The 14,662-nt window shown below is 44.2% G+C and overlaps 1 protein-coding gene across 38 annotated transcripts in view; it reads right to left on the bottom strand.

Moving 5' to 3' along the window:
- The window catches only part of TRMT2B (tRNA methyltransferase 2B), a 123,187-nt gene that overhangs the window by 90,588 nt on the left and 17,937 nt on the right, over positions 1–14,662 (bottom strand). For 21 of the 38 annotated variants that reach the window (XR_016228159.1, XR_016228160.1, XR_011385543.2 and 18 more), the window contains 6 exons: positions 9,133–9,279; positions 7,239–7,333; positions 6,661–6,875; positions 6,373–6,474; positions 5,577–5,696; positions 5,286–5,385 (listed from right to left, as the gene is read on the bottom strand). Coding sequence is in view for 14 of the 38 variants with exons in the window: in XM_070066908.2 (XP_069923009.2) it covers positions 5,286–5,385; positions 5,577–5,696; positions 6,373–6,474; positions 6,661–6,875; positions 7,239–7,333; positions 9,133–9,279 (779 nt within the window). In the remaining 24 variants the exon portion in view is untranslated. Of the gene's footprint in view, positions 1–5,285; positions 5,386–5,576; positions 5,697–5,890; positions 6,036–6,078; positions 6,475–6,660; positions 6,876–7,238; positions 7,334–9,132; positions 9,280–14,662 lie in introns of those variants that run through there. The other 17 variants (XR_011385531.2, XR_011385529.2, XR_011385528.2 and 14 more) reach the window with 4 other exon arrangements.

The following is a 14,662-nucleotide window of genomic DNA, read 5'->3' as shown; positions in this document are numbered from 1 at the left end:
AGGATATTGCATCTTTTCCTGTTAAAGAACTATAATAAATAACTTTGCATATATGTCATTTTCTATATATAAGAGTCTATCAGAGGTGGGGAACCTTTATTCTGCCATTTGGATATTTATAATTTCATGGGCCACAGAAAATTATCAACTTAAAAATTATCGTGGTATAGATTCACTGAATTTTCAGTCCCGGCTGCAGTTGCCTTGGCAGAACCACACCAAATGATACACAGCCCCCAGGCCAGATGTTCCCCACTGTTAACCTACAGTATAAAGTTTGAGGAATGGAATTACAGGGCCAAAGGGTGTATATACATTTATAACTTTAATCTGTATGGCAAACCACCACAAGGATTTACATGGACTAGTACTCATTTACATGCGCTAGTACTCAATTTGCACCAGTAATTTTGGGACTGGCATTGCGGCACAGTGGGTTAAACTACTGGTTACAATGCCAACATCCCATATCAAAGCACTAGTTCAAGTCCCAGCTATTTCACTTCCCATCCAGCTTCCTAATGCACTTGGGAAAGTAGTGGAAGATGACCCAAGTATGAAGGTCCCTGCCACCCATGTAGGAGACCAGATAGAGTTCTGAGCTCCTGGCTTTGGCCTGGCCCAGTCCTGGCTGTTGTACCTGTTTCAGGAGTGAACTGGTGGATGGAAGATCTCTTTCTTTGTATTTCTAATCTCTCTCTATAACTGTGCCTTTCAAATAAATAAAATAAATCTCAAAAGACTATACCAGGAATTTTTTTAGAATTCACATTTCCCCATATTACTGACAAAAGCACATTATCAAACTTTTGTACTTTTGCCAATCTGTGAAGTAAAAAGTAGCAACATAGAGTATTTCTAACTTGGATTTCCATTACTAGGGGGAAGATAGCATTCTTTCATGATTCATAAGCACATTTACTTTGCATATCCGCTGCTCTTTTTTCTACTGGGCAGTTGTCTTTTTTTCTTTAAAGACTTAATTTATTGGGGCCAGCACTGTGGCGCAATGGGTTAATGCCCTGGCTTGAAGTGCATGCATCCCATATGGGCACCAGTTCGAGACCCCGCTGCCCCACCTCCAATCCAGCTCTCTGCTATTGCCTGGGAAAGCACCTGGGAGACCCAGAAGAAGCTCCTGGCTCCTGACTTGAAATCTGTGCAGCACCAGCCGTTACAGCCAATTAAGGAGTGAACCATCGGATGGAGGACCTCTCTCTCCACCTCTCCCTCTCTGTGTAACTCTTTCAAATAAATAAATAAATCTTTACCAAAAAAAATTTAATTTATTTATTTGAGAGGTAGAGTTACAGAGAGAGGGAAATACAGAAAAGAGGTCTCCCATCTGCTGGTTCACTCCCCAAATGGCCACAATGGTCATGGCTGAACCAATCCAAACCCAAGATCTAAGAGCTTCCTCCGGGTCTCCCAAGTGGGTGCAGGGACCCAAGGACTTGGGCCATCTTCCCCTGCTTTCCCAGGCCATAGCAGAGAGCTGTATTGGAAGAGCAGTAGCCAAGACTTGAACTGGCGCCCATATGGGATGCAGGCGCTGTAGGCAGAGGCTTGGGCCACAATGCCACATTGCTAGCCCTAGTCCTTTTGCTTATCAATTTCCAGCAATTTGTGATATGAACTGCAAAGCTCGCCCCAATTTGTTGTCACCTGTCTTTGCTTAGGATCCTTTTCAACATGCACAATTAAGTGATTTTGTCAACATTTTTGTTCAGATATAATCCACGTACTATACAGCTCACCTGTTTATATAGTTCAGTGGTTGTTACCATATTCAGAAAATTGTACAACTATCACAACAATCAGTTTTGGAACACTTTCATTAGCCCAAGAAGATACCACGTACCCATGAACAGTACACTCTATTTCTTCCCAGCCCTAGATAACTACAAAGCTAGTTCCTATTTCTATAGATTTGCCTTTTCTAGATATTTCCAATAAATTAGATTATATAACATAAGGTCTTTTGCATCTAGTTTTGGATATCAGTCCCTTATTAATGGTGTGTAAATATTTTCTCTTACTCTGTGGGTTGTCTTTTTACTTCTAAGTAGTATATCTGCAACACAACATCTTTTTAAGAAAATTTTGATAATTTTGGGGAGGTGTTAGGCTTTTGATGTCATATCTAAGAAGCTTTGTCTAATCCACAATCATAAAGATTTAAAATCTCCTACATTTTCTTCTATGAGTTTTATAGTTCATTTCTGTACATGGTGTAATGAAGGGAACAGTTATTTTTATATAGTCACAAATTCAACAATTCCTTTATTATATGGCTTCTAAATGTTCACAGCTAAAAGGGCTTCAGCACTCTAAGATTATAAAGAAATTCTTTGCTTTTCTAGGGTGCATTTATAGATTCCCTTTTATACATTTAAATCTTTGAGCCATTTCTAATTTATCCTAGTTTACAGGGTGAGATAATGGACCCAACTTTTTCTTTTCACCATGGCTACCCAGTAGTCCATGACCATTTATTGATTTTCCAACTTTTCCCCACAGATTTGAGATGCCACCTTTATAGTATATTCAAAAACAGTGTCAAACAGTTATTAAAAATAAATGATACAGGGCTGGCGCTGTGGCATAGCAGGTAAAGCTGCCCCCTGCAGTGTCGGCATCCCATATGGGCACCGGTTCGAGTCCCAGCTGCTCCACTTCCAATCCAGCTCTGCACTGTGGCCTGGGAAAGCAGTAAAAGGTGGCCCAAGTGCTTGGGTCCCTGCAACCGCGTGGGAGACCTGGAGGAAGCTCCTGGCTCCTGGCTTAAGATTGTGCTCAGCTCTGGCCATCGTTGCCATTTGGGGAGTGAACTAGCAGATGGAAGACCTTTCTGTGTCTCCCTCTCTCAAATAAAAATAAATAAAATCTTAAAAAAAGATTCTTCATATCTATAGTTATACTCCTTTTCTCATGCATGACATTTTATATTTGTTTTTTACCACTTTGTATTGTCGATTAGGTTTATTTGTCTATTTAATTCTTTTATTCCAATAATATATTTTTTTTAAAGATTTATTTATTTATTTAAAAGGCAGAGTTACAGAGAGTCAAAGGCAGAGAGAGATAAAGAGAGAGAGAGGTCTTCCATTCGCTGGTTCACGCCCCAGATGGTTGCAATGGCCGGAGCTGCACTGATCCAAAGCCAGGAGCCAGGAGCCTCTTCCAGATCTCCTATGTGGGTGCAGGAGCCCAAGGACTTGGGCCATCTTCTACTGCTTTCCCAGGCCACAGCAGAGAGCTGGACTGGAAGTAGAGCAGCTGAGACTCGAACGGGTACCCATGTGAGATATTGGTACTGTTGGCAGCAGCTTTACCCACTATGCCACAGTGACAGCCCCCAAATAACACATTTTTGTTTACTTGTCAAGTCTGTACTTTTTTGTTTTTGTAATTCACTAACTAATTTTTGTGGCCTTTATTTATTTCTTCAATTTCCTTTAGATTTATTGTTCTTTCTCATGCTCACTGACTTTTTTATTACTAATATTTTATTTGAAAGGTGGAATTACAGGGAGAGTGAGGGAAAGAGGTCTTCCATCTGATGGCCCACTCCCCAAATGGCCGCAATGGCTAGAGCTGCGCCAGGTCAAAGCCAGGAACCAGGAACTAGGAGCTTCTTCTGGGTCTCCCATGTGTTTACAGGGCCCCAGGCACTTGGGCCATCTTCCACGTGCATTAGCAGGGAACTGGATTGGAAGCGGAGCAGCTGGGACTTGAACTGGTGCCTCTATGAGATGCCAGCACTACAACCAGCAGTTTAACTCACTGCACCACAGTGCTGGCCCCATTCATTGACTTTCGAAAGCTCAAGTAATTTACTTCTTTTTTAAATTAACAATAATGTATTGTTTGTCATATATATATATGTATATATACATATATATGTATATGTGTGTATATATATGTATCTATACATATATATGTATATGTGTGTATATATATATGTATAGCATCTATACTTTATACTTGCCTATATTGTCTGACTGTTACAAAGAAATTATATTGCTCCTGTTAGAGAAAGGGGGAAAAGGAAGGAAGAAAGATAACAAAAAAGTCAAAATAGCTGACCAGGGCCAGATCTAGAGTAAAATGAGAGGCACTTGTATTGAGTAAGAAACTTAATAGGTACCAATAAATCTCAATAATCAAGTAATATTTTGATGCAACATTTTAGCATATCAAATTGGAAAACTATAGCTTACAGTACAGCTGTCTGCTTTTATAAATAAAGTTTTATTGGAACCAAATCCAGGATTAGGCTAAGGCAATGAAGCAAAATATATCAAGTACGCAAACAGATCATCTTTAAAATTTTTTTAAATGTTTTGTTGTAGCTGGTGTTGTGGCACAATGGGTTAAACTGCCGCCCGCAACACCAGCATCCCACTTGGGCAACCTATTCAAGTCACAGCTGCTCTGCTTCTGATCCAGCTCCCTGCTAATGCACCTGGGAAAGCAGTGGAGGATGGCCTATATCCTTGGGCCCCTGCACCCACATGGGAGACCTCGATGGAGTTCCTGGCTGCTGATTTCAGCATGGCCCAGTCCAAGCTGTTAAGGCCATTTAGGGAGTGAACCAGTGGGTGGCAGATTTCTCTTTCTGTAACTCTTTCACATAAATGAATAAATCATTTTTTAAAATAAAAAATGGTTTGCTTATAATTAATTTAATTTTGCTTTCTGAAAATATTGCTTAAAATTTTATCTTGAAATTTTTGGCATCCTCCTAAATTCTGAATCCAAAGCAAGTACCTAACTTGTGTCACTTTACACACAGGCCTATAACTGACTCTTCCTTTTAAAATTTTTATTTATTTTCATTTTATTTCTAAGGCAGAAAGAGAGAGACAGAGAGGCAGACACAGATTTCCCATCCTCTGGTTCACTCCCCAAATGCCCATAATAGCCAGGACTGGGGCCAGGCCAAAGCCAGGCACCTGGAACTGAATCTGGGTCTCTCACACGAATGTCAGGGTGCAAAGTACATGAGCCACCACCTGCTGTCTCCCAGGGTGTATGGAAGCATGAAGCTGGAATGCGAAGCAGAGCTCGGACTCAAACGCAGACACTCTAACATGGAATGTGTGTGCCAAGTGGCATCTTAAACACTGTGCCAATTGTCCACCTCCATAATTGACTCCGGAAAATAGTACAATTTTGTTTCTTTTTCTTCACATTTCTCTACATTTTGCATATCGGACACAATTAGCATGGATTACCCTCCATAACCAGAAAAATAACCTTAAAAAGAAGTCAAGACTCACTCAGTGATATTCCTTGTGGTCTCCCCATGGAGCTTGCAGGAAACAAAAACTAGTGTGCGGATGGCCCTGCAGTTTCGAATGGCTTGGACCACTCGGTGATCTAAAGGAAGAAACACCTATCAATATTAAGCACTAGCAATATACTTAAACTATAATGGTCCCCACTATCATAAAATCCCAACTAGCTAGCATCTAGGATTGCTTGGTTATGGAAAAGCAGGTTCAGGGCTGGCCTACTGGGAGCCCGCTTAGCACGGCAGGGGAATGAGGAACCCAAGCTGGAGGACGTACGCAGCCCAGCACGGGGTGGGTTCACCACAGCAACAACTGGCTGCACGCCTTCCTTTGACTTGAGCAGCCACGGCAAAATCTTCTCAGCTCGACCGGCGTGAAACTCACAGTTGGTGATGCCTGCAGAAAAGAGGCCCGTATGACATCACTCAAGGACAGCAGTAGTAGGGGGAGAACTTCAGCTTTATGGAAATGTACAAGAGCCACAGCTCTGCCACCTCCCCTTTACATCTAGCATTCTTATACCAGTTATGACAAAATCAACACTTTTCCCTCCGGGACATCTCAGGAAGCCTTTCAACTCAACAACTCACAAGGCATGGATGTATACCAAGATGACAACCTTGACTTTTATTCAAGTGATCCTCATGCAGCCTGCAAGTGGGGTAGAGGGGGCCAGACAATCCGTTTTCTATACTGCAGTCTGGCATCCTTGGGTTTCAAGAAAGGGTTTTGTTGCTGAAAATATAGGTAAGAAACCAATTGTATTATACTATGACACCTCGCCAGTCTAAAGTCAAGATGGCTCTTCTGTTCTATGCCAAGCTCTGTCTCTGCCTTTCCCATCAGCTACACTTGTTTCCTTCCCTTGGGATCTTCCTCTGAAGAGAAAAAAGAATGATTAGATAGTGGGATCCTTCCCACAAAATCATCAGGACCCAACTCTGACCACTCTGGAACCAGCTCCCTGACGTCATGCAGGTTGGGGCTCCGGTAGGCATCTTCTCCACAGAACACTTTCTATAGCACGGAAACAACTGCATCTTCACGTCTCCCCACACTCTCAGCTGTGTACCATTGAAAGCAGCCGTCCACCTGGCATCCTCTACTGCCTGCTCCACCAACTCAATCCCAAGGACCTGGGAAGCGTGCTGAGCCAGAGACAGGCCAATCGCGCCTGGGGAAGTAAGAGAGAATGAGAAGAGGGTATTTTAGGATTTTAAACCAGTAAGGCCATGCATGCACCACTACCACCACCCGCCCCCTCCCCCAAAACCCCTGCAAGCTGCAAGGGCCCTGGGTACTAGGAGGTGAGTGCTGGAGGCTGAGCAGCATGCACATTCTGCTCCGGGCTGCCGCTTGCCAGTTCCACAGCAGATGTCAAGAAGGATGGTGTTAGCGTTCACTCCGCTCAGCTCCCCCACGGTCTGATACAGCATCTCTGCACCAGCAGTGTTGACTTGGAAAAAGGCATCAGGAGAAATGCGGATCTTCAAGCCCAGGAGACCTTCAAAGATGTAAGGCTCCCCAAATAGCAGCTGGTAGGGGGACTGCTGATGGCTGCAACGGGTCATGGTGCTAGGAAAGAATAAAAAAGGAAGAAGCAAATAATAAAAACAACAACAACAAAGACTAAAAGAGGAAAGCATCTTGGAATGGCAGACAATTCTACCTCCCATGGCTGGCGGAAGGGGAGGCCCCAACAACTCAATGAGGAGACACAGCCGCCTTGCCAGGGCCCTGTGAGCTCTGCAGGAGTCTGCCTGCCAGGAGATGGAAGTACATGCGGACACACCTCCACATCTTGGCCTGGGATCCGAGCCCGGCGGGGCTGTGTGAGGCCCAGGAACTCTTAGCCCAGATCTTGCATTAGTAATACACAAACTCAGATGACAGCAAGCCATGGCGCTCCCACTTGCTGTTTAGCTGCTCCCGGTTTACCTTTCTTGGAAGTAAAGTGAGGTCAAGTCACAGACTGCTCCAGGGCCTCGGAGGAAAAATTCCTTGATAGCCTCCTTCTGAACACAGAGCTCCTCCTGCCCAGACCACAAAACCAGGAGTCAAAGACTTATCTCTGACAAATGTCCCCACCAAGTTATGCAATAAGCCATATTTTTCATTTTTTAACAATTATTTTTATTTATGTGAAAGACAGAGATACAAAGAGAGGTAGAGCCAGAGAGGTCTTCTATCTGCTGGTTCACTCCCCAAATGACCACAACGGCCAGAGCTGAACTGATCCGAAGCCAGGAGCCAGGAGCCAGGAGCTTCTTCTGGGTCTCCCATGTGGGTGCAGGGGCCGAAGGACTTGGGCCATATTCTACTGCTTTCCCAGGCCACAGCAGAGAGCTGGATAGGAAGTGGAGCAGCCGGGTCTCAAATTGGCACCGATGTGGGATGCTGGCGCTGCAGGCTGGGGCTTTAACTCACTACACCACAGCATCAGCCCCAGAAGCCACATTTTTTAAATCCTATCATAGATAACACTTATGGGGCTGGTGTTGTGGCACCGCAGTTTAAGCCCTGCTTGCAACACCAGCATCTCACATGGGAATGCTGTTTTGAGACCCTCATGCTCTGCTTCTGATCCAGCTCCCTGCTAATGCACCTGGGAAAACAGCAGAAGATGACCTGAATACTTGGGCCACTAACAACCACGTGGGAGACCCAGATGGAGTTCTTGACTCCTGGCTTCGGCCTGGCCCAGCTCCAGCTGTTGTGGCCTTTTAGGGAGTGAACCAGCAGATGAGAAAATCTCTCTACCGTTCTCTCACTCTGTCTCTCTTTATCACTCTGCCTTTCAGATAAATAAATCTTAACACAATCTAAAGCATCATTCTGTAGGACAAAAAAGAACTACACGCTGATTTTTCACATCTCAGTAGAAGCAGCATTTTGTTTAGCGGCTTTTGAAAAATCTCACACAATAGAATTGGCGCTTTCTCTCCTTTGAGCCTTTATATATAGTTATATATATGTGTGTGTGTGTGTGTGTGTGTGTGTGTGTGTGTGTGTGTGTATTTCTCAAAGGAAACTGAGTTACACCTATTGCAAACAAGGAGCTGAACTAAGCCTCTGTCCCATCAGGAAGAGGCAAGAACCTTTCATTTCCCTTCATCCTACTCGACTTCAGACATCCCAACCACCTACCCAAACACCAGCTCAGAAGACACAAGTGCTAGGGGAAACAAAAAAGGGGGCACTGACAGCACTGAGCATGTAACTGAATCCTTTGTTTGTTTTTTGAGTTCAGAACATTTTAAAAACTCTTATGGAGAACCTAAGCATTAGCATGATACAAGCATATATTGTAGTCAATCATGTTGAAGCTATAGAGTTAAAAACATCAGGCATCAAAGGACCTGGGTTCAAATCCTAGCTTTGTTATGTACTGGCCCTATAACTTTGGGTTTTTCTATAAAATTATAGTGACAGGACCTCCCCTCCTGCCTCTTCAGTTTTGGGGGAGCTGAACACCTAAGTCCAGGAATGTTTAAACACAGGAGCATGTGAGAACTCTAAATGTATTACAAGTGCAAACTATTATTTGGGTTACAAAATTCTGAAGTTCTAGTCGCTACTGAATTAGCTTTTGGATTCAGGAGCACACCTAGTACATTGGGCAAAATTCTTGTGAAAACACTTGGGAGTCTTCACGGCATAATTAACGTGCTAATCTAGCCACATCCTTGCAGTCTGGTTCTGCCAGCAGTAGCTTTAAATAGTATCCTTGCCTCATGCCCAATCCTTCTGCCCACCAACACAAATCTGCGGTGGATGTGTAGCTTCTGCTCTCTGCCCTGAAACCTTCAAAAACAAACAGCAGCACTGTCACCTGACTTAATTCCTGGGGATGGAAGGTGACGATGGCCATCGTGTGCCCTTGGTGATTAGTGCGGACCGTGAGCTCACGCCAGTGTCCACCTTCGTGAAACAGAAGGCAGGGCTCCAGGGGAGACTGTCGGAGAAATACTTCGTAGTACTAGGAAGAAAACAGTACTGTTACACAGGAAAAACTAACAAGTGACATAACTGATGATGTATGCCAGGTATCTGAGGCTATAAAGTGCCCCCCCAACGTAATATGCTAATCCCCAATACCTTACAATATGACTGTAGAGACAGGACCTTTAAAGAAAGTGACTAAGGGGGCCAGTGCTGTGGCATAGAAGGTTCAGCCTCCACCTGTGGTGCCCGCATCCCATATGGGCACTGGTTTGAGTCCTGGCTACCCCACATCCAATCCAGCTCTCTGCTAATGGCCTGGGAAAGCAGTAGAAGATGGCCCAAGTGCTTGGGCCCCTGTACCCATGTGGGAGATCTGGAAGAAGCTCCTGGCTCCTGGCTTCAGATCGCCCCAGCTCCAGCCCCTGCAGCCATTTGGAGAATGAACTAGCAGATGGAAGATATCTCTCTTTCTGCCTCTCTAACTCTGCCTCTCAAATAAATAAATAAATTGTTAAGATTTAAGATAACAATAAAACTTAGAGATTTATTTTATTTGAAAGGCAGAGTTACAGAGACAGAGAAACAGAGAGAGAAAAAGAGAGGTCTTCTATATGCTGATTCACTCCCCAAATAGCCACAACAGCCGGAGCTGGACCAGGCAGGAGCCTGGAGCTTCTTCCATCAGTTATAATTTTTGAAAATTTTTTATTTATTTGAGGGAAACAGAGAAGGAAATCTCCTATCTTCTGGTTCACTCCCCAAATGACTACAACAGTTGTGGCTGTACCAGGCCAAAGTTAAGAGCCACGAACTTAGTCCAGGTCTCCCACGTGGCTGGCAGGGACTCAAGTATTGAGCCATCAGCTACATCCTCTCAGAATGTACATTAGCAAGAAGCTGGTATTGGGAGTGGAGTCAGGACTCAAAGCCAGGCTCTCTGATACTGGATGTGGATATCAGACGTGAAATCTTAACTGCTCCCATATCTCTATTTCGTCACATACCAGGGGCTAACAGCACTATAGTCAGATCTGTCATTCTCTCCTAGTGAACATGAATCAAATGCAATCTTGACTTAGTTGTTGTGATCTCAGAAATTCTTTTTTTTTAAGATTTATTTATTTATTTGAAAGTCAGAGTTACACAGAGAAGGAGAGGCAGAGAGAGAGAGAGAGAGAGAGAGAGAGAGAAAGGAGAGGTCCTCCACCCAATGGTTCACGCCCCAGATGGCCGCAACGGCCGGAGCTGCACTGATCCGAAGCCACGAGCCAGGAGATTCTTCCGGGTCTCCCACATGGTGCAGGGGCCCAAGGGCTTGGGCCATCTTCTACTGCTTTCCCAGGCCATAGCAGAGAGCTGGATTGGAAGTGGAGCAGCCAGGTCTTGAACCAGCGCCCATATGGGATGCCAGCACTTCAGGCCAGGGCGTTAACCCACTGAGCCACAGCGCCGGCCCTGATCTCAAAAATTCTTAAAGACACAGTTTTCAAACAAAAGCCAGGCACAGTGGCTGATTTACTAGTTCCTTTGGTTTCCATAATGCAAGCGTTCCAGGTTCACCATGTTCTCAAGAAACCCTGAATCAGGCAGTGAAGGGGAAATAACACAGAAAACCAGTGCTACCTGAGAGCGTAAAATCTATCAGAGCTGTAATTGATCATTTTTACTATATAACTTCTTATATGAGGGTATTTTAAAGATTTATGGAAAATGGAATTAAACCTATGTTTGGGCAGTTGTTTGACAAAGTGATTGACTCCTTACTTGAGATGCCCACATCCCATGTCAAAGATCCTGGGTTCAAGTCCCTGCTCTGCTCTCCACTCCAGCTTCCTACTAATGTGCACCCTGGAAGGCAGTGGTAATGGCTCAAGTACTCGGGTCCCTGCCACCCACTAGGGAGACCCAGATTGAGTGCATGGCTTCTGGCTTGGGCCTGGCCCAGCCCTAGGGTGATGTGGGCATTTGGGGAGAGAACCAGTAAATGGGAGACCTTTGTCTCTCTCTCTCTCTCTCTGTGTCTTTCAAATAACTAAAAATAACTTTTAATAAAAATTAAAATCTTAAAGATAAATTTATCTTTGTACAAAAACATTTTGATATCTATGCATAAGTCTTTCATCATATGAATTTTCTCTGCACTTTATGAATCCCTCATAAAAACAATATAAGATATGCTTAACTGTACTGAGTGTATTTTTTCATATTTTGATGTTGGTGACTTAAGGAAGAACTGATTCGACTGTCATTTACTGGCTGGTTAGAAAGGAATACTTTTTAGAAGATTCAAATGTCACAGAGGTCCTGGACGGATGGTAATTGAAAAACTGAGCCAGACCTGGGAGATAATGGGGAAATAAACATGAAATATAGCTTTTCCATTTGATGACCTTGGACCTTGGCTCTTCAGTGTAAAATGGGAGACTGCAATTCCTATTCTTATAAAAGAATCCCTAAGTATTACGATTGAAGGGATCTTCTGATAAAAACAACAGAACATTCCTCCTAAGAATCCTACTAAAGTGAGGGGCAGGTGCTTAATCTAGCAGTTAGGACATCTGTGGTCCACACTGGAGTGCTTTGGTTCGATGCCCACCTCTGGCTCCAGCTCTTGACTCCAGCTTCAGTCCCTGGGAGGCAGCAGTGATGGCTCAAGTAGTTGGACACTCCCAATTCCAGCCTCAGCCAGCCATTGGAGGCATTTGGGGAGTGAACCAGTGGACTGGAAGCTCTCTGTCTCTCGGCCTTTCAAATAGTTACACATATTTTATTTATTTTTATTTTTTTTTTTGACGGGCAGAGTGGACAGTGAGAGAGAGAGACAGAGAGAAAGGTCTTCCTTTTCCGTTGGTTCACCCCACAATGGCCGCTACAGCTGGCGCCCTGCGCTGATCTGAAGCCAGGAGCCAGGTGCTTCTCCTGGTCTCCCATGCGGGTGCAGGGCCCAAGGACTTGGGCCATCCTCCACTGCATTCCCTGGCCACAGCAGAGAGCTGGCCTGGAAGAGGGGCAACTGGGACAGAATCCAGTGCCCCGACCAGGACTAGAACCTGGTGTGCCGGTGCCACAGGCAGAGGATTAGCCTATTGAGCCGTGACGCCGGCCCACATATTTTATTATTATTATTTTTAAATCCTCCTAAAAGGTATAAGCTTATTTAAACTCATTTTTCTACCAATCATTCCTTCTCTTTCTCCTGTATCATCATTTTCCTCTCACTACTGGATCATTGCCATTAATATAGAAGCATGCTTATACTCTCCCTTTTCAAGACAAAAACCAGAAAGAAACCCTCTCAATCCCACCTTCTCCACAAGTGACTGCTCCATTTCTCTATTCCACTTTGCAGCAAAACTCCTCACAAGAATTATGTAAGTCTACGGCCTCCCACTCTTCTCCTTCGATATCCCCACCTGAATCAGGTCTCCAGTGCTCCACCAAAAGAGCTCACATTAACCTCACCAGGAACCTCCTTACTATGAAGTCCTATGACCATGCTACACTGGGCACAGCTGGAGAGCCCCTCCTCCTCGGTTCACTTTCTTCATATGGCTCCCAGGAACAGCTCACTTCCCTGGCTTTCCTCCAGCCTCATGGAGGTCAGTCTTCTACACTGCTTCCTCCTCTTCTCCTAGACCTCTGAAAATGGGAGCACCTAGGACTCAGTCTTTCCGACCTCACTATTTTCAATAGCCTCGACACACTAACACCACCTGGATTTCGCTCTTGAACTCCAGACTAATATATATCCAACTCTGTAGTTACCACATCTATTCAGATGTCACAAATGCAGTATGTCCAAAACTGAACTCCTAATCCCTTCCCACTGCCCCCATCCAGTTGCCTAAATCTGCTCTCCCAGTCATTCCACTTGCTCCACTCAAACACTTGGAGCCATTTTGTCAAACCTCTTTCTCTTCCACCTCTCATTTAATGCATCAACTATACATACATCTATTGCTACTACTGGTCTATATCAACTCTCACCAAGAACACTTCAACAGTCTCCAAACCTGTCTCCCCGCTTCCAACAACCCTCCTCAATAATCTATTCCCAACCCAATAACCAAAGTGATCCTGCTAAAACCCTAAATCATGTCACGACATTCCCCCATCAAAACCTCCAGTGGCTCCTCATTTCATTCAGAATAAAAGTTCGCTCGCTCTCTCTCTCTCGTCTCTTTGTAACTCTGCCTTTCAAATAAGTAAATAAATCTAAAAAAATAAAGTGGAAGAAACTGTCAAAGACAGAGATGGGATAAGGCATGTAGCTAAAATCAAAGCTTGGTTAAAAGCATGGACACAAAATTAGCAAACATCCTCATCCCACCAGGAACTCCCACCTCCCTCTACCCAAAACTGGAGATTCTTTTCTCAGGAGAAAATGAACCCGCAAAAGGTCTGAACTTAAAGAGATACCAAGTGGGGCCTGTGCTGTGGAATAGCAGGTAAAGCCGCCACATGCAGTGCCGGCATCCCATACGGGCACTGGTTCAAGTCCCAGCTGCTACACTTTCAATCCAGTTCTCTGCTATGGCCTGGGAAAGCAGAAGTTGGGCCAAGTCCTTGGGCCCTTGCACCCGCATGGGAGACTGGGAAGAAGCTCCTGGCTCCTGGCTTCCCATAAGTACAACTCTGGCCATTGCAGGCATCTAGTGAGTGAACCAGCGGATGGAAGACCTCTCTCTGCCTCTCTATAAGACTGCCTTCCAAATAAATAAATAAATCTTCCTTAAAAAAAAAAAAAGAGAGATACCAAGCATGGTGGTAGTCATGAAGGAGAGCTGGAAGGAGAAAGATTCCATAGAAATTTTTGTTCTTAATGATGATAACCCTGTCCCCCTGTCTATACCGGATTCTAGAAATCCGGCAGCCAGGCAGTAGAGCTGAAGATGAACCTCTGGAAAAAAATGAATGGTCCAAAAAAAATACTCTGAGACAGAGATATGAGGAAGCCCCCACAATCACCAATAATGGGTCTGAGAATAGGCAAATGCACTCAAGTTGAACTGTGAATCAGTTTTTTAAGGTCTTATTCGTGAGTATGAACAGCCAGCCAACTATCACCAGCTATTTGATTAAAGTGTCCAGTAGGAAACACAACGCCCCAAACAGCTAAACAGGAAAAATAAATCCCAAAGGGAACAGACAAGCCAAAGTATGGGCAGAGGAGTTGATTTATGGAAAAATAGGTAGATGGCTAGATGTTAGTTTACGAAAAGAGAGCAGGGTAAAATGCAAAAGGAAAAATCAGAAAATAAGGAAAGGATGTTAAAAAAATTTTGTAAAGGTTTATTTTATTTATTTGAAAGGCAGAATTACAGAGAGGCAGAGAGGCAGAGAGAGAGAGAGAGAGAGAGAGAGAGGTCTTCCATCCATTGGTTCACTCCCCAGATAGCCACAATGGCCAGACGTGC

This window comes from Oryctolagus cuniculus, chromosome X (genome assembly GCF_051225735.1).
Source record: "Oryctolagus cuniculus isolate XC-2025 breed Fujian yellow rabbit chromosome X, ASM5122573v1, whole genome shotgun sequence".
Classification (NCBI taxonomy): Eukaryota; Metazoa; Chordata; class Mammalia; order Lagomorpha; family Leporidae; genus Oryctolagus; species Oryctolagus cuniculus.
This window is presented reverse-complemented; position numbering and strand designations above follow the sequence as displayed.